Genomic DNA, 27231 nt, shown 5'->3' on the forward strand with positions numbered 1-27231 from the left:
GTGGCGTAAACATGTCCTGAGGTGCTCAATCTTAAAGGCCGCCGCGAGTGTAGAATCAAGTGTCGAGACCACATCTCTAGCGTGGACCAATCCGGTTAGGGAAGCGGCAGTGCCGCCCTCTGCCGACCAAAATGTATCATACAGCATGTTTACTTGCAAGGAAAAGTTTTTGTGGTCAAAGTTTCAGCACTCTCTTGTGGGGAGGACACTATCACGTAATGTGTAAAGTATTATCTCTGAAGAAAGTTAGTGCTGAGAGACAGAAGTCTGTATGTAACTTAAGACAATGGCTCAGTCCGTTTCCCCAGACTCGCTCTTAAAGCTGAAACAGCAAGTTGGCCGATGTATTGACGATGCAAAAGACAAGCTTTATAGTTTAAGTAATGATATATGGAGTTGCCCAGAACTGGCATATGAAGAGAGAAAGGCTCACGACAGATTGGTAGCCTTTTTCTCAGAGGAAAATGGATGGGAAGTGGAGAAACATTTTAAACTTGAGACGGCATTTCGTGCCACGTGGGGACCCGGTGGTCGTAAGGAAGGACATCTGATAAACGTAGGGTTTTTGTGCGAATACGACGCACTGCCTGGGATAGGACATGCGTGTGGCCACAATCTGATCGCCGAAGTAGGAGCCGCTTCTGCCATTGGTTTAAAGGCAGTGATTGAAGGAACGTCCGATTTCCCCGCGCACGTCCAGGTAAGGTCGTCCATGTCATTTTGCCTCGTGGAACTGCTTTAGAATCGGTTTTGCGTTTCATGAACTGCATATTTTGATAGCGATAGGATGCCAAAAATGCACGGTCTTTTATATCGTTGATATGGAATTGATATGGATTCTTGTTCTGCTCTCAGGTGACCGTGCTGGGTACCCCGGCTGAGGAGGATGTAGGGGGTAAAGCCGATATGATGAAGCAGGGAGCGTTTGATGGGTTGGATGTTGTGTTTATGGCGCACCCTTCTCAAGAGGATGCCCCGTATCTACCAGATGTTGCTGAACATGAGTACATATTACAGGATCATATCCCACAAACAAGACTATTACAAGCCTGTACATGATTTCCAAAGCCATGCAAATCAATATCCGTAATAGCAGTTTTCGGCACACTACAAAAAACAAATGTAAAATGCACCAGAGTTCTATGGCTGTTTCTATAGGCCTTGTGCTGCATTGAAGTGTAGCTATATCAGGCTTACCAGGCCAGTAGTCTGGCATGCCCCTGCCCTGCTCCCAGAATAGACAGACACAATGTGACACCCAAGGCCCTGATCTGGTTTCTGATATCTTGTTCAGTGTGGTGGTGAAGTACCACGGCAAGGCGAGCCACGCAGCCAGTCACCCCTGGGCAGGGGTCAATGCTCTGGACGCTGCTGTGCTGGCCTACAACAACATCTCTGTGCTCAGACAACAACTGAAGCCTGACTGGAGAGTCCATGGTGAGGCCCTGGTCAGTTAGTCACTGATGTGCATCTTGGTACGTGATGTATAGTTGTATGGGCTGTTGTTTTGTGAAAGAGCTGTGCCAGGATCTCAAACCTAACAACAATCTAAACCCTGACTGCGCAGGAGTTATAAAAAATGGAGGGGTGAAACCCAACATAATTCCTGACTACACAGAGCTGGAGTACTATCTGCGTACTCCATCGCGTAAAGATCTACCCACCATCAAGGCCAAAGCTGAGATGTGCTTTAGGTCTGCTGCCATGGCGACTGGCTGCGAAGTAAGTAAAATATCAAATCCCCTGTTTGGATAAGAGATATACGGTTTAGGTAATGTCAAGATTGTTTACTGTCAACAATTATCGCTGTTGTTCAGAAGTGAGACAAGCTGATGAACTCAGAAGAATATGCCTTCTTCAGGTTGAAGTTGAGTTTGCGAGAAATGCTTTTGACAATATCCTGAGAAATACCACTCTGGAAGACCTGTATGAAACTAACGGAAAGGCCTTGGGGATGGAATTTACCACAGATGAGGAGGTTCTCAAAAACTCTTCTGGTGAGAAATGTGAAAGTAACTTTGAAAGTAATGTTGGAATGTAAAGCCTGCTACACAGATATCTGATGTCCTCAGCTGTCCTTAGCTTAAATCAAATGATATGTGTTTATGGCTTTATGTTAGCTACATCCTATTTATCTTGACCTTTGGGCACTGGTTTGCAAACTCAGCTCTCAGCACAGAAACTTTACTGTGACTTGTTGTTTACTTCCTGTTTTACTGTCTGCATATGTTGCAGCAACACAAATACCCTTTGAAAAGAGGCCTATTGTAGTCAAAAAGATTGTACTCATTCTCTGTCTGCTGTTCAGTATCTCTGTATTCTGCATGCTTGAAACAAAGGCAGGTATAACCTGAAGCCACTTCCAACTGAGCTATCTCCTAAACATTCACAGTTATTCATCTGGCAGATGCTTTCATGCAAAGCAACTTACAAATAGAGCATATAGTAAGTGCAGCAGATAATCAAGGATTAGAAGTGCACAATTCTAACAGTTTTACAGTGGTTAATGCTAAGGTACAGTGTGTTTTAGACACCACAACAACAATATCAAATACAACATTGCACAGTTTTGCAGATGCAGTCTGTAATTCAGAAAGTGCATGAACTGAACACCAACACAAACCATCTTTGTTGTTCTTGTAACATGACCCTCTTGTGGTCAGTTAGAGAAGATTTAAGACTTGGAGTATTTTCAAAAATGTGCTGATTGTGCAAGTGTTGTGATACAACATCATGATGTGATAAGACGCTTTATTGTGTTTGAAACTGTCAGGATCCACAGACTTTGGCAACGTGTCTTTTATAATTCCTGGAATCCACCCCTACTTCTACATCGGTACTGACGCTCTGAATCACACAGAGGAATATACCATTGCTTCTGGTAAGACCAAGACATAGTACCAAGATAGGAAGACAAAGTATTTAGCTTCAAAAGTCTAAGTATTAGAAATAATTACGTGTTACATTATTGTCTATAGTCGCACGTCCAGATGTTCTCTCTGTGATGTCCTCTCTGTGATTGCGTTTGAACTTGAATTTGAACTGTCTGTGATTGTGTCTTGTGTCCTCTTTTGGCTCTTTGGCATTTTGGCTAACAGCTGTTATTTTTAAATGCGCTTTATAACTACAACTGATTGACTGACTGAATCCTTCCAGGTGATGAGAAAGCCCAGTTCTACTCACTGAGAGCAGCCAAGGCCCTGGCCATGACAGCCCTGGATGTCCTGCTGCGCCCAGAGCTGCTGCACAGGGTCAAGGAGACCTTTATGGAGGACAAGCTGAAGGAGGAGCAGATTATGAGGAAAAGCCTGCCCTGTGAAGGAACAGCTGGCCAGCACTGAGCGCACCACACACACACACATAGACACACACTCGCAAATTATGTGAATCACATAATGTGTGATGTGAAGCAATGCCAAAAACATTTTGTTTCGTATATACAATACAATGTACAGTATACAAAACAACAACAATTCTACTTTCATCCCACACTAAGGGATTTATAATTTTATAAACCATAGTACACATGTACACATCTTGGTTGCATCGTTAAACAAATAAAAAACCTTACTCTGATAGTATGCCAAAAAATAAAGTAATCCCAATCTAGTTTTATGAATATCTTGATATTTTTCATTGGAAGATACGTATATCCCTATCCCAGGCTTTAGTAGAAATTACGTTTAATCCTCAACAGATGCCATGTCTATATTGCATAAATCTATAAGTGGCTTACAAAGGAAGGTTTCTATAGTATAATTTGAGTAATCTGATTCTGTTCTATTCACTAAGGTCAAAACACCTGCACACAAATGACCTCCCTCAAGCACACATCTCCTCTTGAGTCGTTCACTGAACAGGTTTGAGAAGAAAACATTTATTTTATTAAAATATATATATATCCGAGGTACAGAGCAACATATGGAATAATAAAAAATCCTGATTATATCCTAAGAAGAGGATTTCTTAGGAGATGAAGGAAAGGTTAATTGAGAAGTGCAAGAGTAGGGTAATCAAAAAAAGATATTTAAATGCATTCTAATAATGTCTCTTACGTTTCCCACACAGGTGGTGGAACCCAGTGTTCAATCTTTTTCCCCCAAAAAATATAAATGGAGAAAAATAATAATAATAGCAAAATTCACGCATTTTAGGATTTTTACACACTTAAATCACATTTTGCACACTGATTACATTGCATCTGAACAAAATGTACTGTAAACTTCTTAGCTGGCACACTACATAATGCAGACTTAAGTCTGTCATTAATGTACTAGTTGACTTGAATGTATAGACATATCTTATTATGTTATCATAAATTATTTATAAAAAATAAATGCACAACAACACAATATGCCCACAATAACACAATTATCCAAACAATAATGAACTTATTATTACAGAAAGTATTTGGTATAGCTTAATTTTATATGCTTTTAGATGTTTCTAGCACCTATACTGTACGTATTTACAAAAGAAGAATGCCAGATGATTTAATGACCTACAGATACTTTGTATCAAAAATATATCCTCTAATAAGAGTCAAATATATGAACCAAAACTGTGTATGAGTTGATATTATAGCCCTGTGGTATGATGCCAAACATTTATACCAGTTTTGTAAAGGTTTTATGGCCTTGTTGTACTACTGCAACACTCACCCAGAACAGCTGGTTCCCTCAAACAGATCCACAAACCTCAATTCAGTATCATTTTCTATATTGTTAGAAAACACACATTTGGATTGTTAATGTACATAATGACACGATTTCTGAGTGCTTTGGTGGCTGCGCGTGGAATGCCCTCCACAACCCGCAACCACCTACACAAGCCAGGCCCTGACGTTCTTCTGTGTCATCAACTAGTGGATATCGTCCAGCACAACTTCCTCCGTCTTGGGAGTTAGGAGTAAATGGACCAGTAGATGACGTTGAAGAGTGTGTAAGCTCCAGGAAAGATGACGCGTGAGTATTTGTCTATGGCGTGAGTGTCGATCCACATGCTGTTGTAGGGAGAGGAGCTGACGTGCCCGGTGATCTGGTCGCTTTCCAACGCCAGCTGCACCAGCATCCTCTCCCTCTTCACGCCGTTCTGCTCCGGCATGCCGTAGTTCCCGGTATTGTTGACGTCCACCTCGCTGTAGCTGCACAACATGTCAGGATGGGTCATGCCGCAGGTGCAAGGCAGCTGCGAACAGGATCAACAATCAAACCACAGGTATTCTTCCCAAAGCAAGGCTGGTCGTCAAGCTAATCTGATTTTGAACAGAAGGTTCTTGAAGCCTATGCTATGTCCCCTGGATTCGTTTTGGGGACTTGGGAAGGGAGTGAAATGTGTTTGAATTGTTGTGAAGGCACTCACCGTTTCTCGCAGCTTCCTCTCCTTCCGCTCCTGGACTGTGGACAGGTAGTTCACAGCTGCGTACTCTATCACCGACAGGAAGACAAACACAAAACTGACCCAGAGGTAAATGTCCACAGCTTTGATGTAGGAGACTCTGGGCATGGACGCGTTCACTCCAGTGATGATGGTGGACATGGTGAGCACCGTGGTGATACCTGGAAGGCACAGGCCAGCACATTATGATCGCACTGATGCCGACTGGGGAAAAATATAAATTATCTGTGATGCCAAATGTTCTTGGCATCACAGGTAACCAGGCGAACTTGTTTTGGACCGTGAGAAAAGATTGTCACTTGCCCAGAGGGACTCTGGCAGGTACAGCCCGTCTATCGATCCAGAAAGACACCCAGGACAGCATGACCATCAGGGTGGCAGGAAAGTAGGTCTGGAGCAGGAAGAAGAAGATGTGGCGCCGCAGGGTGAAGTTGATGTACAGACGGTTGTACCAGCCTGGGGGGGGGGAAGAGAAGCAAAAGAACGTTAATCTGGCAATATGGTCAAACCAGACAAAAACCAGAATGTACTCAGAATGTAAAACAGCTCCTGGTACCGGTGCTGCTGTAGAAAGCCAGCTTGGTGGTGGTGTGGAACTCCTGGATGAGGAACTGGGAGAGGGAGATCTTCTCATCTGTGTTCAAGGACTCGTTCCCTTTCTTCCAGTAGAGCATCAGGTCATCGTCTGTGTACGCGTCTGAGGAGAGACGGGGGGCCACACACAGTATAGCGAGGGTGTTCAATCCTGGTCCCCTGGGTCCACTGTCCTGCATGTTGTAGATGTTTCCCTGCTCCTGCACACCTGATTCAAACGAATCAGGCTTCCATGGAGCCTTATAACCCATTCATTTGAATCAGGTGTGTTGGAGCAGGGAAACATCTCAAGCATACAGGACAGTGGACTCCGGGTACCAGGATTGAACACCCCTACGGTATAGTAACATGATCTTTTTAAGGATACGGTAGATGTATATTTCTGTCAAAGTTCACAAGTACGGTTTCAACTGCAGAGAACATGGTGGCCGTTTCAGAAACCTACAGCTCTCGATCTCCAGGGAGCAGGTCTGTGTGTCCAAAGGGAAGCGACTCAAATCCATGCTGCACATGGCAGTGACTGTGACTCTGCATAGGAGAGAGAAAACAACCCAGTTAGTCCAACAGCTGACATGACAGGACTGTGTGTAGGTTAACCCCCTTTCACGTCATCTTTCATCTGGACAAGCTACTTTCAGAACATGGGCTGCCAGTAGGGTGACCACCTGTTCCGCTTTGCGTTGTATCACACAGAATTTTCAATATGCGACGTGCGGGACAAGGGGTGAAAATGCTGTGCGACACAACGCAAAGCGGGACAGGTGGTCACCCTACTGGCTGGCACGTGAAAGGAATGCAGGGAGGCGGTGCAGAGATAATCCAGATCGCTGGAGGAGAGACAACTCCACAGCATAGTCTGGGACAGTACGCAACCAACCTCACCTCCATAATCTGCTTGTGTCTGGAAAATCTCCCGTTCTGAACGCAGAGAGATTTATCCTGTGGATGGACATGAGTGGAATACGGAGTCTGACGTGCACAGCCCTGCATCTCCACCAACCCCCACCTCAAACCCTAGACATTCGTGAGCAAAATCCTATAATCCATACCAAGATCAGGATTACTGATTGACTTTGAAAGAGTATAAGAAAGAAGCTCCATATCCCAGTGGGTGGGAGAATGATCCCTGGCCACCCACACAGGTCTCTGGGCATGATCTGTAACACCCATCCAGTGTGACTAATGCCCGTGTTCTGTGTTGGTGGAGGGCTTGCATACACGATGTGCTGGCGGTTCCAGGACGAAGCTGTTGTCTGTTCAGCCATTGCTACTACCAGCTGCCAAACGATCTCATGTGGATTAGCAAATCTGCCGCTTGGCTCCTGTATTTTACTTACACACCCACATACTCTATCCCAGAGGTTTTAGCAGAACTGTACTGACAAATAGTTTCTCACTACATAAACATTAACTCAATGACAGTAATCAAATAAGGATTAAATAAACCTATTTGGTGACAAAACATAGATAGGTTTTCAGTAGAATTCTGACCTGCATGGCGTTTTTCTGTTGTTACATTTGCAATTTAGTCTATGGAGAGTGGTGGTATAAAAACATGTCCAATTTCAAAGAGATATAATAAATGTTTTGCTGAATTGTGTCAATAAAAAAACCTTGACAGCTGTTGTCCCTCAACTATTTAAGAGGTTTGAGTTGAGATGCACCAGTACTAGTAGGTCAGTTACCTCAGGCTGTAGAGAACCTTGCCATCTGGGTAGACACGTAGCATCACATTATCGGTGGTGGTGTCGTGAGTGAAGGACCTTTTGGAGTGGACGAAGAACATGTCTGGTACCCAGATCTTCTTCACCAAGCGCCCGTCGAAGGTCATGCTCTGGTTGTTGTTGCTTGGAAAGGCCAAACGCTCATCCTTCCAGTAGTGTCTCAGATACAGGGTCATGGTGAAGTCCTGCCATATGGACACAACTGATGTTCCTCTCATTTTATAACAGGTTTCTCCCTACTGATGCACAGAAGGATTTTAACTCTGACTGCATATATATATATATATATATATATATATATATTTACATTTACATTTAGTCATTTAGCAGACACTCTTATCCAGAGCGACTTACAGTAAGTACAGGGACATTCTCCCCGAGGCAAGTAGGGTGAAGTGCCTTGCCCAAGGACACAACGTAATTTGGCACAGCCGGAATCGAACCAACAACCTTCTGATTAATAGCCCGACTCCCTAACCGCTCAGCCATCTGACTCAGAATTCTACTCTTATTTTGCCTAGAAAGATGTACAGAACTATAGAAGATAGGTTAAGATGCAATTGCTTTTACACAGTTCAGAGTGTGTATACATATACCATGTCCACTTCTGAAATTGTGTCTAGACTTTCAACCTGGACATCAACGCCAACTGGAACAGCAGGTCCTGCAAAGCCACAGAAAAGCCATGTTTACTTTTACTGTAAACAACGTTTAGCATCCATTGGGCTATAAAACAACAAATATATTGAAGGTTTGACATCTCTCCAAGATTATCTCGTTAATAAGAAATGTTGTTTTGCAAAGCAGACTGGATTATGTTTATAGGTTGTTGACTCATGTTTTCAGTGACCATTTTAAACCATGTGCTTTTGCTCCCTAAAACCAAACGCGGAAACATTACATTACCACATCACAATTAGAGCGCATATAGACCAATAAATTATATAATGTTCATGCCTGAATATTGTATCAAAACACACAGCAAAAACATTAGATGTTATTGAATAAATCAACAAACAACTAGACGATTATCTCTGAAACAGAATGCAACAGCCAAGCAACGTCTACCATCTAAAAACATCTAAAAAAATTAAACTGATTAGTAGTCTTATAACCAACATATAAACCATTTTCTGAACATGGATCCCCCCCCCCTCCCCAAAATGGAAATAGTTGCGAAGGGCAAGGGAAAACGTCTTGCTGTGTAAACAGATGGGTGCTGAGAATGGGAAGATTAAAGAAGTTAGAGGGTTATGGAAACGTGAAACCCGACACTTGAGCTGTTTGTGTAGTAATTATTCATCGGGCACAAGCAAAGCTTAATCCTACACTCAGTCTAGTTATGTAATCTACTGAATACACAGACTGCACTAGACACCCCACATTTTCCAGAATTAGATAAATCTTGACTTTAAGATTAAAAACAGAATATTGACATTTTAATATATATTTTTTATGTTGAATTACATGAGAAAGCATTGATTGGATGATGATCAAAGCATCTTTAAATACGCTAAATGATACTTTCTGTGGTTTGGATAGATTTAACTCAAAGTCACACAAAAAGGAACTGCCTCACCTCCAAAGCCAGGTCTCATCGTGAAGTCGTGGTCGTCTATCCTTAGGAGCTGCTCTGACTTTGTCACGAAGGACTTCGTCATGTCAGGACTCCTTTTAAAAATCGGACTGCAAAACAGAGGAGATGAATAGCAGTTATTCCTCAACAGTAAGTGTGGTGGGTGTGTATGCTTAAAGAGAGATTAATTGTCTAAACAAGTGTTCTACACATAGACCAGACTTATAAGTAAAGAAGATTTGGTCAGAATTCATATCAAAAGCACACAATACCCAGCACTGAGACACATAGTCGTTTTGTGATGATTTAAAGCTGACTGTTTTAAAGATGCTTTGACGGAATCATCATCATTCATGTCATGAATAACTGTGTTCAAAATCCACAGCAGATTTTGCTCTCCATCTATATGTCCCAACCTCCTGTTTAATCTGAGACGGATGATGACTGGTGGCTGCAGTATTAGATTTAAACAAAAAATACCTGCCAATTTTCTGCCGTCCAACTGTCAACGGAATCCCTACTTCTCTTTTGGATCTGAGAAAAAAGTAATTTAGGTTAGGAGTATGGTTGACATTTGCATTAGGATATCGCCTAACTGAGATTAGGAAGGCTAACTCTAACCGTAAGCCCTACTGAAAACTAAACAACAAGAAGCACCATCCAGACCACACGCCAGAAAGCATCTGTCATAAGTCTTCATGTTTTATGGTGTGCGTGCACGATAGATCAAACAGATCTATGCAGATGAACAGATCAAAGCACTGGTAGAGAACTGAGGGATGCAAGGGAGAGGCGGTTGACCTTCATATTTCAACTCACAACACAGCATGTTTCACAAATCAGAGGTCAGTTGGTCATCTCTACAATGTTTCATTCCATTCCACTGAGCTCAATTTAAACACCTCAGATGGTCAGAGCAGATTATTGTTAAATTCCTCTGGGTAACAGATGATGCGAAGGTGGGATTCTTGAAATAAGCCTCAGGCCACAACTTAATCTGAACTCTTTTAGCAGATGCCTTTTTGGACATTACATAACATGTCCCACTGTCCTTGGTTTGATTGTTTATGTAGATGCAGATTGGATTGCTTAACTTTTATCCCCCAGAGGGATGGTCATAGCATTCCACTAAAAGAATACAGTGTCTTCTGTGTACATACGGAAATGGTGGATAAATGCAATATTTTGTAATTGACAGACAAATCATAGATCAGTCCGATTAGAGAACTTATCTAGCGTGTTTAGAACTAATCACAAAACAGAACAACATATGGAATGCTGCCAATTATATTTTTCAAAACAACAACAAAAAAAGGTTTTGCCATAGGAATGCGCTGAGGTCATTTTGAAGTCTTCTGATGCCACAAGGGCCATTTCAAGACATTATAGCTCACTTGCTCTTGATGTGAATGAACAGCTTGATGAGGAACAGACACAAAAAGGTTTAAAGAGCTGTCTAAGCAGTATATAAGCTCTGTCTTTGAGCAATGGCAAAGATTTCACATGCTGCTAACCTAGTCCATTTGAGCATGATAATTGCAACAGCTTTGGACTGTAATGACAGCAACTGCTTGCCCTAACAACAGCATGCAGGTAGATAAGCCTTTGTGAAGGGATTAACGATGACCTCATTGTTTTGGACTTAGTTGTAATGAACATGAGTGCTCTGAAGAGACTGTACTGTAAATCAGATGGGTTCCCTGATGCACATACAGTATCGAATGTTACCCAAAAAGAACGCATTTCCCATCTGTAAAAAGAAAAGGAATTCCATTTGGGAATATTAAAAATCACTTTTAATTATGTTGTGACTTTGACGTTCGGCATTCCCATTGGATAACCAGCCATAACAATAAATGAAATAGCACATTAACGCACTCAGATTACAGGTTACATTTACATTTAGTCATTTAGCAGACGCTCTTATCCAGAGCGACTTACAGTAAGTACAGGGACATTCCCCCCGAGGCAAGTAGGGTGAAGTGCCTTGCCCAAGGATACAACGTCATTTGGCACGGCCAGGAATCGAACTGGCAACCTCCTGATTACTAGCCCGACTCCCTCACCGCTCAGCCACCTGACACCCTCCGGTTACATAATCTGAGTAAGTGATTTTTTTTGAACAGTCACCTTGTGCCTGTGTCTGATAAATGAAAACCTTTCTTTTTTCCAGTATGTTGCACATAAGTATTTGATCCACTATGGTACTGAACATTCACTGCCGAATTTCTAAGTAAAAATACTTTCACACATCGTATTAATTGTATTCCTTTAACCAAGGTGTGCACTGTGCATCTCCCACCCCTGCCACCCACACTCCCACAAACACAGCCAGACATCATACCGGCCCGCAAACACACACACACTGAACATCTGTGCCTTGTATATTTAATCCCTAAAGTAATATTACATCATTGAAGCTAATATAACACAAAATGGGAGAAAATCTGTGTTTTGGGGATAATACAGTTTCTTAAGTAAAAGGACAAAGTTCCAAAAGGTTAATAATCTGAAAACATAAAGCAGTGCTCTACTACTTGTGGACATTTTCACCAGATGACAAACGGCATTTTTCTCACCACGCCGGCACACAGGGTGCATAACATTTGGGAAAGGGCCTACACTTATTAATGGATCTCGTTTATTGGTAACATTGAATCCTACGGTTTACAAAATGAAATATCATGAACTGACGAGAAAAGACATGATGGTAAATGGTACGCTATTATACAACAGAAGAATTAAATTCCTAAATATTCAAGGCGCAATGTCCGTGCAGATCTGAGATCTGCATTTGATCAAACAAGTGTGGATGGTGATGCACTCATTTAATTAAAATGTCAATACCTCACCTGACTTGACTGTGGGTCTGAAGGGTTTGGCATCTAGAACGAGTCCTTCTTTCAGACGCACCTACCATCCAAACAAGGAGTAAGATATGAAGCAAGAGTAGAACGTCCGTGTGCATGATGTCCCAACTGCGTCTGCGGCGAGACTGAATGGTTCTTTACTGACGCTTCAATGAAGACTACATTGATAACAATCTCCGCTGCTCTCGCGGAGGCTATCTAGGCATGTTTAGCGTTAGACCGTGGATAATGCTTTACACCCAACCACAGATTCTGCAGGGTCGATAAGCAGAGAGTGGAGAAAGCAATTCCCGACTAAACCTATAAATCTGTCCACGTCAGATGTGTCGGATTTTCTCCTCGTTGGTAGATGTGAGCATGGTCAGGTTTTCCGGATGTAAGAGAGGATTCATTGACACAGGTTAAAGGTGAGCTGAAACGCGGATTTCGTCGACATTAAAATCTCCAGGTTGTTGTTCTAACAGACGCACAAGATTGGCGAGATCTATTTCCTGTAGAGTGGACTCATAAAGACCAAGATCTTTCCAGTAGAAAAAAAAGAAGCTCTTTATCAACCATTTTTCCAAGTAACATAATAGGCCTAAGCAACATGAACATTATATGGACATATGACGAAATGAAGAATATAAAGTGATGATATCAGTATAATCTAAACCTTTTCTAAAACGGATCCCACTTTGACACTGTATATTAGAAGCCCACATAAATGGGCCACATCAGTTTAACATTTCAACTATGACACAGAATCACAACCCAACCGGTTTCATTAGTGTTTTAAAAACACTAATGAAAAATGACATGGTGGAAGATTTACATGAAGGCCTATGCCTATATGGCGCTTAAATGTCTGTGTATCTTCTTGCAAAACAGAATATAGCTAGATGTTTTGACAGGGGTTGATATCTAATATTCTGTGATTTCAGCCCATGTGCTCGTTAATCTGTTGGTTTATTTTGGATGGTCTGAATGTTCCAGCACCGCAGGGCTTGGCCTGGTCTGTTTTGGTGTCAAATCTGCTTGTGATCCACAAAACGGATTTTGCCCCTAAAACGATTCCAACGAGGAACATTCTTTCATGCTACCTTCTCGCCTGTAAACGCAAGATTAATTCATGTAATGGTATAGCCTATCATGTTAAGGTAGATTGGGGACGCTGAATGCGTGTCAAGGGATGAGAAAGGTCTCTGTTGGGAGACCTCTGTTCACACAACAATAATCATGATAATGGATGGACGTTTGCCTTGATCCACTTGTGATTATCTATTATTTAAATAATAGATAATAAAAAGGCAATACACCTTTTCATAATTAAAGGGACATGTAGGGGAGACTAGGTATGGTTGTAACAGGGGGAGAGTTGTAACACTACCAATTCCACGAATCAGGGATAAGATAGGAGTCATGTGACAGTTTCAGTTTCCTCAGGCTTCCTTTACGATCCCAAATGGAGGTTTTCCAGTCTTTGTTGCTATCTCTCCTGAAGCTACAGCAGAAAATGTAATTCTGAGGTAAGAAAGTAAAAAAAAAAAAAGAATATTTTGTTCGTACTTCTACCGTTGTTAATGTTGTATGAGTTATATCAGGTCAAACTGTAGTTTCTCTAGTAAAGAATGGTGTATCAACCTCCTGCTAATTTCAAAGCACCATGCTAATACAGCTAGCTAAACAATGGGTAACAGTGGCGGGGATGGTTGTAACACGTGTTTTGAAAGTGTTACAGCCATCCCCTTACATACAGCTAAGAACATTATTGTGATTTTAATAATTCTACAGAATGCCTAGAACTTGGGTGAGTCAATGCCAGTCTTTTAGAAAGAGCAGCAGTCGAAAAGGGAAAAACATGACCCATATGAATGTGCACGTACGGACATGCACACACAAACGCACACGTGTGCATGCACAAACACACACAATATGCACATACACTCCCCATATTCACACATATTTAATTGTTGCAGCCATTCATTTAAAATAAAACTGTTGTTGTGGCATATCACTTGGTTTTTGTGCATTTTGTCTACCTGTTACAACTTACCCCAGTATGTGTTACAACCTACCCCAGTAGTAGGGTTGGTTGTAACAAAGGACCACCTTTTATTTGTCATCATCTCACAAGTCTGTGATATAGTTGAAGAAATTTAAATTGTTGCCATTTGTAGTAGACAAATATGGGTAGGCTACTTTGCCTAAAAGTTTCAGACGTTTAGCTAAAAAAAAGGTAGTTTTAGGTGTTGAAGAAAAAAGTGTTACCATACCATACCCAGTCTCCCCTAATCTATTGCTGAATTCCAAAAATTAAGGTTGCAATCAGTGTCGCAAAAATGATGTTTGTGTTTTCGTGTGGCTTGAACTGTCTCTCAGCTTCACAGCACGTATCCTACCTGCAAATAAAGTCAGATCTGAAAGCTGGCCAAAAGTGGGAGAGGCTAATATCTGTACTAGACTGAAATAGCAGATTAGCACACAAAGGATCACCCATCAGGCACAACGAAAGGCCAGCATCTGGCTGGGCACCCAAGAGACGTAGACAAGGCTTAGTGAATCGTTGTCATTTCTAAATATAGTAAATTGCAGTCACATGGTTGAGAACGCTACTGGCACAAAATAAAATTATATGAAATAATGAAATAACTAAATAATGTTTTTTATTTTTTATCAGAGTTAGCAGGGGGTGCATTTCTTGGCAAGTCAGAATACAGCCCTGCCCTGAAATGCACGCCCTTTTAACCTGTGATAACATTTACTTCGATGTTGATACATAGAGGTTTCAGTACTTGTCTTTTGTAGGCTATATGTGAACCTTTGGTCCGTTTTCAGGACAGCTGATATTATGGATCAGAAGGCTGTTGTTTTCGACCTGTCTGAGTAGCCTAACCTACCAGGCATTACCGCAGTGAAAATCCTCGCACTCGATCACATTCCAGAACCCTGATTTCTTGACCTTTTCTATATATTATATATACTATATATTTTTTTGTTCTAGTTTAAATCTATTTTGCTCCGATATCCCGGATGTTGCAATCTGAATTTTTGTCTATACATTTTTGGGGGATCTGAATTTTACTGTTTGAGCAACCAGAATTTCCGAACCTTGAATATTTTGAGCCAATTTTTTTTTTAACATGAATTCATATTTCAATTTTAAAGAGGTGAATTCAAAACCAACAAAAAAAAGCATTTCACGTGTGGATGTGAGTTTTCAGTAGTATGAATGTGTGTGAACGTTTCACGTGTTTCATATGAGTTTGTGAAAGGACAGTCTGAATTATTTCCTAAACAGCCCCTCATAATCATGTGTTTGCTTAGCTCCAAATATGAAACGTGGGTTACTCTTTTGCAGGTCCCTTCGCTACACCCTTACATCCAACAGATGGCAGCATCATCTATTGGATCGAATGGCTGAATAGTCAGAGGCATGTGGATCAGCCGAGATGTTCAGAGTCAAATGTTTTAAGGCCCATGGTGTTCTTGACATTTCAGGTGAGTTTTACCTTTGTATATTAAACAGAACAAGACCAGTGGCTATGTGTCATACAGTATCTTCATTCATAACCTTAACATCATATATGTGCATTGAAGGTCTACTGTGTCCAAGTCAAATAAAGATTTAGGATCCACTAATATAGCGTTTTCCTCTGTCAAAGACCTTTTTAAAGAACAGGGTCATATGAAATGTGATCGTTTTTCTTTAGCACTCACAGATTTTTCCCCCACCTCTCAATCACTTTTCCCCACACAGAATTAATCTGGATTTGGTGGGTGGAAGATTGCTGCACTTGATGCAAAGCCAACTCCATGACATTACATAAAGCTTTTTTTTTTCAATCTCTCTTCATTAGAAGTTAATCTGTACTAACCAACTGTCAACTGATGATAATGTTTCAGTTGAATATAGAAGGCTACATATCAGTGTGAATATGTCACACAAAAAATTCCAATACTCTGTGTCTTGGATTCTGTAGAAACTCCTATCAAGGGATCAAATGAGTGTATATGTTGCCATTTGATTACAGTAAAGCACACTTAATCTGATTTCATAAAGTTGGATAACTTGTATAGTACAATTGTATTGACTAAGCAGAGGGAGAGAGAGAGAGAGAGAGGGGGGGGGGTGAGGATGAGCTATTGAACAGAGTTGATAGTTTATCTTCTGAAATATAAGTGAAGAGAATCCTATCATCTGACACCCAGTTTGCTTCAACAACATCCTCATACTACAGTAACTGAGTCATACAATACATCAGTGGAGTCAGGTGGCTGAGCGGTTAGAGAATCAGGCTAGTAATCAGAAGGTCGCTGGTTCGATTCCCGGCCGTGCCAATGACGTTGACCTTGGGCAAGGCACTTCACCCTACTCCCTGTACTTACTGTAAGTCGCTCTGGATAAGACTGTCTGCTAAATGACTAAATGTAAATACATACTCTGGAGTCACGTGCACTCACGGACAAGAAGCCGGCAGTGTTAAGGTCAGTTGGAACAAATACACTCAAGAAGTGGTGTGTGTGTAGGGAGTGTGTGTGTGTATTGGAGAAAAACTGTTTAGTTTCTGGAAAGGTTCAGCAGGTTCTTGGAAAATATATATAATAAATTCAAGTGTTGTTTTGTTGACACAGTTTAGAGGTGACACATGTCACACAGGAAGGTAGTCTGTGAAATCCATAGTTCTTTCTCAGTCATACCCTCTCTGAAGCTTTCTCTATACGCTCGGAAATAAAACATTCAGAAAGATCCTCCAGCTTCAAACATTCTTCACATAGCACGACTAAAAACGCTCATAAATCACTCTCAAACACATTTATACAGTACATGCTTTAAAAAAAGCTTTTATTTTGAAAATCTGCTTCAGAAGCATACATTCTGAACATTTTGTAAAGAAACAACAATGGTCTGTGTTGGTTCGGAAGCTGGTACAGCTAGCATGTCTTTCTGAGGTGGTTTGACTAAGTTGATTTCCACACGCTTACATGAGCAGACCACAGCAACAGTGACGAAGTAACGTTGCACATTCTAAAGAGTGACATCACCTGCTCAATCCAGAACATGCTTGAGGCTAACTACTACATTATTTATAATTTGCACTAATACTGTCTGAATGGAACGATGTATCGAGAAATACTACAAAAGAATAAGCAGTCAGATAATCCAAGAAATCAACAAACTAAAAATATACACCCTCATAGGCTGTATAAAACCACAGATGACTTTAAGGCTGTTCACATTTGTTAGATTACTGATAAAGCTTTATTATGACTTTAAAACCCTTTCTCAGCATCACAATCTGTCCCAAAAAACATCAGATCACAATAAACTTCACATTGGTAATGCCGCCATTATGATGTTACCAATAGATTATCACATCTTTTCAGACAAGTAACTGTCACAGTAAACATGTTCCATCAGGTTTCATCCTCTTTCCAACTTAAGGTAAAATGGCATATCTATCAGTGCACTAAAAGTAATAAATATATATAAATAAATATGAGATAAAAACAAATTAATTCTTGAAAATGTTAGACAATTTTGTTCTGCTGCAAGTCCTTTGCTGCAAATTTTTTTGTATATACATTATGCACTGTCCTAGTGCATAATGTAATTTCACATTTGTGAGTGGGTTGCTAGAGCAGATAGATTATAACAAATAGAAACACTGTTCAATACATTATTACAGCAAACTACCCTTGTATTCCATGAATATTTATACTCTCCTTCCAATCCACATGGTCAATCCACATGCTCAATATAGCAATCATCCGATTCTCATGTTAAAGGATGCCTTTAATTACTCTAAAATAGTCCGCTCCAACATTTACATTTACAAAGTGTCTGCAATGTAGACACATACTTTCCGGTTTGACAGTATCACTATGATAAAATATAGGAGAGAAAATTACGATTATATTAAAAGAGTCTGTTGCATGGACCTGCATGTCATGTGGTACAGTGGGGACACAGAGTATGAAAATATGCCGTACAGAAAGCTGGTGTTCAAAACCCCTCCTGTACAAGAGCCCCGACTGCTCAGCTCAGGGTTCATAAAAACAAACAAAAACAGTAGTTTATCTGGATGAGACGGGATCTCAGCAGTACACAGACCAGTAGATTAAGTTAAAGATAATGTAGGCGCCAGGGAAGATCATGCGCGAGTATGTGTCTATAGCGTGAGTGTTCTGGATGATCCGGAAACCTCTTCTCTTCTTCTTGGTTCCTGTGGACTCGCTGTCCAGGGAGAGGTGGACGACCATGCGCTCCTGCTTCTCTGGAGGGTCCTCGGGCACCATGGGAGCCCGGGTGTAGCCTGCCAGGCTGTTGGTGTCTGCCTCACTGTAGGTCCCATCCAGCATCATGGTCCTGGTGTGGGACATGCCACAGGTACATGGCAGGGCCTGGGGGGCGGGGGAGAAGAGAGAGAGACAGAGAGAAATGTAAACACAGACAGAACAGGGGTGTTCCATCAACGTCGATTAAGTAAAAGCGAGACTTATTTCGCCAAGTCTCACTTACTTTAGCGAGAGTTCCGTTCCATTAAGGTGGCTTATTTTAATTCTAGCTGCGTAACCAAGGTAACTTATACTTCGGAACTAGCCTGATCCGTGTCAGGCTAAAAGTCAAGCTAAACTAAAATGTTTTGCAAATAATTTCAAACAGGCGGAAACAGAATCTCAAAAGACAGTTCCATAGAGTAAATTCCTGCGCGCAAAGCACTTTAGTCCGTGTTAGGAAACGTAAATTCAGACTTTTTGAAGTGCAGACATGAATGATTTACATGTTTACTTCATAGTCGAAGCTTATGGAGGTCTTGCTTGAATTAGCGTTGCCTGTTAGTGGAACGGCTTGAGGCTTAAGTCTAAGTTGACGTTTACCCAAGTGAGACTTATTCGTGTAAGCGCAACTTGCGTTAGCGACGTTGATGGAACACCCCCCAGATCAGAGCATGTCATGGACTCAGAAGAGATCATCTCTGTCATTAGCATGAACAAGCCATGATCAATAATCCCCAGCATAGTCATGACAGTGTAACCATGACTACTCACCTGCTCTCTTGCCTTCTCCCTGAGCTTCCGATCTTTCCCGTCTCTCACCGTCGTCAGGTAGTTCACGGCGGCGTATTCCAACACCGACAGGAACACAAACACAAAACTGACCCAGAGGTAAATGTCCACAGCTTTGATGTAGGAGACTCTGGGCATGGACGCGTTCACTCCAGTGATGATGGTGGACATGGTGAGCACCGTGGTGATACCTGGAAGGCACAGGCCAGCATGTCATTCAAGCACCGTAGGCCTCACAGGCAAAGAGATAAACAACAACGTCAGCGTGGGATAGGTATGGGCTAGCGTACCTAATGAGACTCTGGCAGGTACAGCCCGTCTATCGATCCAGAAAGACACCCAGGACAGCATGACCATCAGGGTGGCAGGAAAGTAGGTCTGGAGCAGGAAGAAGAAGATGTGGCGCCGCAGGGTGAAGTTGATGTACAGACGGTTGTACCAGCCTGGGGGGAAGAGAGGAGATGGAGACAAGAAATCCCCTCACAGTCAGTAACATAATGCATTAGTTTTGCATGATGCAAATCATTTTTGACAGACGAGTCTGGTGTATATTGTAGACACAAGGATACGCTACAATAAAAAAAAAATGTTTAACTCTCTTTTACAGGATTGAGGCAGAATCCTTTATTGACTTGAGCATATACCTGTGCTGCTGTAGAAAGCCAGTCTAGAGGAAGTGTGAAACTTCTGGATGAGGAACTGGGAGAGGGAGATTCTGTCGTCCGTGCTTAGGGACTCATCCCCGCTTTTCCAGTACAGCATGAGGTCCTCATCCGTGTAAGCGTCTGAGGACAAACGTTTCAAAACCGTCACAATCCCTTCATGCCAACCGGACGCAGAGAGCAGTTGTTGATAACTCACAACTTTCCAGCTCCAAAGTACAGGTTTGGGAGTCCAGTGGAAAACGACTGAAGTCCATGTTACAGGCTGCAGTCACTGTGACCCTGGGGATAGAAAAAAAATAATCAGAAAAACATGAAACGTTACATTATTATACAGACTACAAGAAAAGGCTGCTGGGCACATTTCCCTCCAGTCCACTACTGTGGACAGAGCACCATACTCCAGGGAACTGTGAAGGTCAAAGATCATCCTCCTCACCTCAGGCTGTAGAGAACATGTCCGTCAGGGAAAACCCTCAGCATGATGTTCTCAGTGGTGGTGTCATGGATGAAAGACCTCTTGGAGTGGACGAAAAACACATCAGGCACCCAGATCTTCTTCACCAAGCGCCCGTCGAATGTCATGCTCTTATTGGTGGAGCTGGGGAAAGACAGGCGCTCATCCTTCCAGTAGTGTCTCAGATACAGGGTCATGGTGAAGTCCTGGGGGAGGACAGAGGGGAAAGAACACAGCAAATCCTCATGCTGAATCTCTTCCTTTTTAAAGCTCCATCTTTTGCTGTTTACACTCTGTTTACATCCATTGATTGTATGCTGGGATTATCAGGGTGTGTCTGCCTATGGATTACATGGTGTGTTAACGATTAAACACATGTCCTATGTTTGATACACAACACAGCAGTGTTGTCATCTCACGAGGTATATAATGATGGTGGATGCATTATTTGCATTGGCCACTGTCATATCCCCTCCTCCTCTCCCTGACCTGTCCTGCTATGACTGCACTGCCTACTACATCCTCTCCTTTGTCATCGTGATAACAAAAGATCATCCTCTGACCCATTCAGCTCACATTATTACATAATCTAAAATAAAATACCCAATCTGCTTGGAATAATGGCTCCAAAGATGGGTGCTCACAAGCACTGTTATTGTTGCATAAGATTGTAGTAAAAGATACATTTTGGGCACTTTTGTACAAATGCAGACACTGTAATAATCATATACTTTTCATTTGAGAAAGTCATTGTTTTTTTGGCTGTACTGTGATTCAATGTTCTGGCACTATCAAATCACACCAGGACTAAAAATATTTAAAAAAAAAACATTTGTTTGCGTGTCTGTTTTATGTACTGAGATTTAAACTAAATGTAATACTTGGTCGTCTTCCCATATAAAGGGAACAACATCGGGATTTTACCGTCCAAATTACATCTTAGAACAGAACGACTACTTAATTACATTACTACAAAAAATATACTTGAGCCTTGGTCTGGCACAAAAATCAATTTATACCCTCACTGTGTAATTTAGAGATAACTGAGAATGATGAAGTGAATATATTCATCTTTGCTTCACAAGGAAGTGTTAGATAAGGAAGTATCAAAATATAGACCCTTGATCTGACATTTTTTATCATGCCTTTTTTCCTCATCTCTTGCGAGGCCTGTCAAGTTGGTGAGCAGAAAACAAACCTGGTAATAACTTTGTCCTTGTTAATCATATTTAGGGTGTTGCTGTATGAAGTGAAAGCTTTGCCCGAAGCATTAAAGTGACACTATTGTTTTACAGTCATTACTAAACAAATTGTGCTCAGATATCGTTGTCAGCACTGCTTACCATGTCAACCTCTGATATACTGTCCAAACTCTCCACCTGCACATCGACACCTACCGGAACAGCCGGGCCTGGAAAGAAACATTCACAATATGAACCATAGAACATTATAATCTATTATAATCCTCACCCCATTTCTATGGAACCTCAGGGTAAAACCGACACAAATGGTCTCATATCCTTTGATTCAGCATCCAGATGATTGATGAGGATTACAGTTATATTTGAAAGTTCAGGTCATGTTTATTTTCCATCTCATCCAATTGAAATATTTACTCGCACCTTGTGGTTTCGTATATATTAGCCTACGTATTGGTAGCCGCCATATCGTCTGCTATAGTTAATCTGCTCTGCAGCAGTGCCTGGTCCTGTTGCATAACTCGTGGCAAAGCTATTACCTGGAAGCCAGGATATTAACTCATCGCCTTGTGCCAGCTGTGTGCTCCCTTGTCCTGCCCTCACACCATATGTCATCTATCCGATCTCTGACTACTTTAGTAGGACAACTGGATGACACACCTGTCACCAGCCAGCAGCGGCCCTACCTCCAGATTAGAGCGGGGATTGGGCTGTTATTTAAGAAAAGATTTCTATTACATTCAGTGATTACTGGTTCTGTCCATCTGCTGCTGGCGGACCGGTGCACAGGAGGGCGCGTTGGCTAGGCTGCACCCGCCTAAGATCACGCACGCAAATACAGTAATATATAGCCTACTTTACATAAACACACACAAACGCACGCACACAGATATGCACACATACATAAACGCGCACACACTCTTATAGACGTAGTTGGTCACTTTTCCGGATTGTTTATTCTGATGAAGAAAATATCCGGAATGCACACAAGTTTTGTTTTTTGTCAGGATAATCTTTCGTTTTGCCATTTTAAAGTACAGGCGTATTTTAAATCACTATAGTTTTCGATGTTTGCGTGACTCATTAATTTGAGAGTCACGCAAATATTCTATATTTCCTTCCATCCCCCTATAGTGTAGTTCTTTACTGTAGTCTACTTGGCTGGCAAGCAATGTTAAATCAGCAGAAAATGCAGTGTTGCCCAGTGTTCATCCAGCCAGTTTGAAATAACGTTCTGTAGCCACCTCACTGAACCTCCAAACACCAAACACATCAACATGTCATCACAGTTGAGCTGCATTGGTTTCAGACTGTGGATAAACAACCCACCGGACCAGTTTGTGTGTGGCTAGTGAATGTACAGTACCCACAAATTGTCCCAGAAAAGATGATTTACTCGATCATGATAACATTCCATGAGTCCTAGTGACTCATTAGTAAGCATGTCTACACACACACACACACACGCCAAGGTTAGACACACGCCGAACCTCCTCTAAAACAGTCACTGAATATTGAAAAGAACCCGTCATGGAAAGTTTTACAAGATCTGAAAGTATGTCACAAAGAGTTCCTTTACACCTTTAATATACAGAAATCCAAACTTCCCTGGTCACATGCAACTAAGAGCTGCAGGTGTGTTAGTGAATGTCTCAACAGATCTATTGTAAGGAGGAAAAAAAGCTCCTTGTCCATTTCCCCCAGCAGTGTTGGGGTGCTCTCCTGTTCTTGGATTAGCAACTCTAAATCCACCATTGGTTAGCACTGTCCAGATTAGGGCCAGCTAGGCCCATGCATTAGACACAGCTGGTCCCTCCAGAGGGAAATCCCATGGGGTCCATGTTCTTGGAAATCACAGGAGCTAGATGGGGGGCGGGGGGGTGCTCTCTATTATGCAAATATGATTAAGGCCTTTCTACTCTCCTCAGGTGACTTCTAAAGCTGAGGAGATCGTTTTTTGTTTATTTGAAGCCTTATGCAGAGAATGTTGATTTGTTAAGAAGCGCCAACAGAATATTGGCCGTTGTCCACATCGAATTGCATGAAGCTTCATCCTGAGAATGTGAAAATATTGTTACCGTCAAGGCCTTTACTACAGGGAAGAGCTGGGCCTGTTGAACATGCAAACCTCACACTGTCTCTGCAACAGCCACGGATACCATACACATGAAAGAACACAGTCCTACAGGAAACAGGTTTTTTCCCCTCCGCAAACACCACATGCACGTTGTGATAAGGACTCTCCAGAAAGTAGCTGTGGCTATGATATACACAATTGGACAATGCCGGAATTCACCGGTAGGATTTGCCTGATTCTATTTGGACTGATCACCCGCCTGTGTTGAAGCCCCCTGTTGGCACGTCACAAGGCCGTCTGTGATAAAGTCTCTCCAGCTAGCAGGCAGCGTTTGTGTAAGAGGCTTTCATTAGCAACACCGCCTGGGCCCTCCTTTTGAAGCTGGGAAGACACACTGCGACACCCAAATTAATTCAGACAGTTTGGGAGGCGAGGCGAAGCTTACACAAGTCAGCATTTCATAACGTATGAATAAGACAGGCAAGAACAATCTGGAAGGCGTTTCTATTCCAGGACACACGATGGGGTGTCCCACTTTCGAACAACACAACACAGACATGGGTCCTCACAAGCAGGCATGCTTTGTCCCGGACTCTGTTGTCTGCTGAAGCTTAGTAAACCTATTTTATTCAACAGGAGGTATCCCTTTAGGCATGTTGTTTACACAATAAGCATTTCTTACACATTTGGGGAGATCTACCCATGGCATTAATGTGAAATGTACATAGAATATTACTGGGTTATCATCAATTGTTGTTTTTTTATTCATGTCCCATATAGTTAGTTCATGGTTTTAGTCACACGGGTAATATGAATATAGGCTTCACATAGGCTCATTCACAGCAATCATCTTAGTCTGACATGTCTTCCCACTAAAGTAAATCCAGAGATAAACAACCCCAGTCTTGCAGGCCGTAGCAACCATCACCACCGGACTGTTTGATGAATGTTTCAACTGCTCAAAGATAACTAAGAGACTGACAAACTATGGAGATGCTAGAGGCTGAGCACATGTAACAGGGTAGACATGCTGAGCACATGGTCTGAACACAGAGCTCCAGGAGACTTTACAGGGGGGGGACATGCTGAGCACATGTAACAGGAGAGAGATGCTGAGCACATGTAACAGGAGGGAGATGCTGAGCACATGTAACAGGAGAGAGATGCTGAGCACATGTAACAGGGGGGAGATGCTGAGCACATGTAACAGGGGGGATGCTGAGCACATGTAACAGGGGGGAGATGCTGAGCACATGTAACAGGGGGGAGATGCTGAGCACATGTAACAGGAGAGAGATGCTGAGCACATGTAACAGGAGAGAGATGCTGAGCACATGTAACAGGAGAGAGATGCTGAGCACATGTAACAGGGGGGATGCTGAGCACATGTAACAGGAGAGAGATGCTGAGCACATGTAACAGGGGGGAGATGCTGAGCACATGTAACAGGGGGGAGATGCTGAGCACATGTAACAGGGGGGAGATGCTGAGCACATGTAACAGGGGGGAGATGCTGAGCACATGTAACAGGGGGGAGATGCTGAGCACATGTAACAGGGGGGAGATGCTGAGCACATGTAACAGGGGGGAGATGCTGAGCACATGTAACAGGGGGGATGCTGAGCACATGTAACAGGAGAGGGATGCTGAGCACATGTAACAGGAGAGAGATGCTGAGCACATGTAACAGGAGAGAGATGCTGAGCACATGTAACAGGAGGGAGATGCTGAGCACATGTAACAGGAGAGAGGCGCCCACTCCTCCTGATCCTTCCTCTCTCCGGTGCTCGATCCTGGGACCTCTGACTCACCACGTCTGTTACAAGTGCATGCCTTCTGGTCTGAACACAAGAGCTCCAGGAGACTTTACAGGATAGAGACCTCTAAAGGGTACAGCTACTGCCCAGTATGAACATGGCCTGGACGCTGACTGGATTCAAATCAACATTTATTTGTATAGCCCTTTTTACACGCAAGCATGTCTCAGAGGGCTTCACATACGCCCATAGAACTGCCCCTCAACCAACCTAAACCCGCAGGGAAGACAAGGAAAAAAATCCCAGAAAAATTCAGGATTCAGATGATGACTGTTAGAGCTTACCTGCAAATGCTGGTCTCATGGTGAAATCATGATCATCCACACGTAGCAGGTGGTCTGTCTTCACCTTACGAGTTTTAGTTCCATCGACCAACTTTTTGAGGGGACTGCAATGGAGAGGAGTCACCAATGAGGGCTTACAGAAAATGTTGAAATGTGATGTTACAAAATATTACAAAAAAAAGTGATAAAATATATATTTGTTAATGCAGCAATGTTCAGAAGAAAAATTCACTTGTATGTGTTGTGTGTACGTGTGCATGGGTAGCCTATGTCTGTGTGTGCGTTTGTGACATAGGCTAGTTAACTAAATCGGCAGTTATACTGTCTGGTTACTAAACGTATGCATGAGTTCTTAGGTAGGTGTGTACCCTTGAATTTACCTCATTTAACCCGAGGGTCATCCTCTACAATCCGTCATTGCATGAACCAGGCATGGTGTAATGAAAGCTCAATGATGAAACAACATTTTGATTAAAACAGCAGCAGATTGATGAGGGGCAGCTGTGTGTAGTTGAACAGCACGCGGGGAGCATCATGTTTGCGCATGTATTAGACTGTTGACCTAAACAAAGAGGTTACCTTAAATGTTTTATGACCCAACCGAATAACCGGCAGCGAGACACCGCATCCTAGCGAGCAGAAATGTATGGATGTTCACCTATACTGTCCGTTAGACGCTTGGAATGCACAATGTGCAAAATGTGCGCCCTAGACCTTTTACGCGCGGCTCAATCCCTGTTGCGCATTCGATGTAAAACGGAAAACAAGCACACACGAGAGTATCATTAATAATATGATCAAAATGTCCACATGCATAAAAAGTCGACTACAAGTAAACGTATAACAATGAATGTTTGCGTTGAATTGCAACAAACACACGTTACGCACGGATCGATAAACGCAGATTTCACCAAGGCAAGGTCGCGTAATTTAAAGTAGACTGAAAAGCAGTTAACCATATTGCTTTTCTGACAGAAATAACATTCTACACGTGAATGCGGGTACTTACGTGCCATGTTTTTGAGATTCCACAGTTCCAGACCACCGCCTTTTCCTACTTTTATGTTTCCGGCACTCTCCGACAAGGATCAAGCAGAAGAGTACAAACAAGAACCTTGTATAATATGGCATTATGTGTTCAAACTTTAAAGTCCTTTGATGAGTGGAGAAGCTCCTTTAGTCCACGTCCGCAACGATTTGAGCATTGTACCATCTTTTAGCAAGAAGCACAACGTCTTTGACGGCGAGCATTGTAATGATGAACTGAGTCGGCTGATTAGAGACCAATGACTGATAACGCGGCAGAGCGGTTTGTCTCGCCGGCCGATTGGTCTACTGGCTCCAGAGGTTTTTACGCTCTGGACCACGGCTCCGCGCAGCTCCAGATTAGTGTGACCGCAACCAGGGCATCCTCGATAAACTGACGTAACACGTTCTTATATTTACTCAGCTGTCTACAGGCCTACTCTTTCGTAAAAATATAAGGATATTCTGCTTGTTGTCTCATTTTATATGATCTAAAGC

At 42.2% G+C, this 27231-nt stretch overlaps 3 protein-coding genes across 5 annotated transcripts; 1 reads left to right on the forward strand and 2 right to left on the reverse strand.

Moving 5' to 3' along the window:
- The first annotated feature begins 191 nt into the window (after positions 1 to 191).
- LOC134024478 (xaa-Arg dipeptidase-like) lies at positions 192 to 3610 on the forward strand. Its single transcript, XM_062466925.1, has 7 exons — positions 192 to 700; positions 856 to 1004; positions 1295 to 1437; positions 1568 to 1722; positions 1862 to 1997; positions 2774 to 2881; positions 3157 to 3610. The coding sequence occupies exons 1-7, from the start codon at positions 287 to 289 to the stop codon at positions 3339 to 3341; spliced, it is 1290 nt and encodes a 429-aa protein (XP_062322909.1). The 5' UTR covers positions 192 to 286; the 3' UTR covers positions 3342 to 3610.
- Positions 3611 to 3861: 251 nt separating this feature from the next.
- LOC134024477 (gamma-aminobutyric acid receptor subunit rho-1-like) lies at positions 3862 to 12615 on the reverse strand. Of its 2 annotated transcripts, none has more exons than XM_062466924.1 (10): positions 12144 to 12615; positions 9772 to 9825; positions 9295 to 9401; positions 8312 to 8379; positions 7755 to 7900; positions 6437 to 6519; positions 5954 to 6094; positions 5701 to 5853; positions 5362 to 5558; positions 3862 to 5187 (listed from the first exon to the last, which is right to left on the reverse strand). In XM_062466924.1, exons 1-10 carry the CDS (start codon positions 12257 to 12259, stop codon positions 4903 to 4905), a joined length of 1350 nt encoding a protein of 449 aa, XP_062322908.1. In that variant the 5' UTR covers positions 12260 to 12615; the 3' UTR covers positions 3862 to 4902. The 2 variants fall into 2 exon arrangements, with proteins under 2 accessions (XP_062322908.1, XP_062322907.1); XM_062466923.1 differs by having other exon boundaries at positions 7677 to 7900.
- A 4320-nt stretch (positions 12616 to 16935) lies between these two features.
- LOC134025237 (gamma-aminobutyric acid receptor subunit rho-2-like) lies at positions 16936 to 27106 on the reverse strand. Of its 2 annotated transcripts, none has more exons than XM_062468133.1 (9): positions 26088 to 26240; positions 25708 to 25811; positions 21674 to 21741; positions 20313 to 20536; positions 20073 to 20155; positions 19856 to 19996; positions 19502 to 19654; positions 19194 to 19402; positions 16936 to 18545 (listed from the first exon to the last, which is right to left on the reverse strand). In XM_062468133.1, the coding sequence occupies exons 1-9, from the start codon at positions 26090 to 26092 to the stop codon at positions 18240 to 18242; spliced, it is 1293 nt and encodes a 430-aa protein (XP_062324117.1). In that variant the 5' UTR covers positions 26093 to 26240; the 3' UTR covers positions 16936 to 18239. The 2 variants fall into 2 exon arrangements, with proteins under 2 accessions (XP_062324117.1, XP_062324116.1); XM_062468132.1 differs by lacking the exon at positions 26088 to 26240 and adding an exon at positions 26717 to 27106 and having other exon boundaries at positions 16939 to 18545.
- Between the last annotated feature and the right edge of the window lie 125 nt (positions 27107 to 27231).

Source organism: Osmerus eperlanus, chromosome 8, assembly GCF_963692335.1.
Source record: "Osmerus eperlanus chromosome 8, fOsmEpe2.1, whole genome shotgun sequence".
NCBI lineage: Eukaryota > Metazoa > Chordata > Actinopteri > Osmeriformes > Osmeridae > Osmerus > Osmerus eperlanus.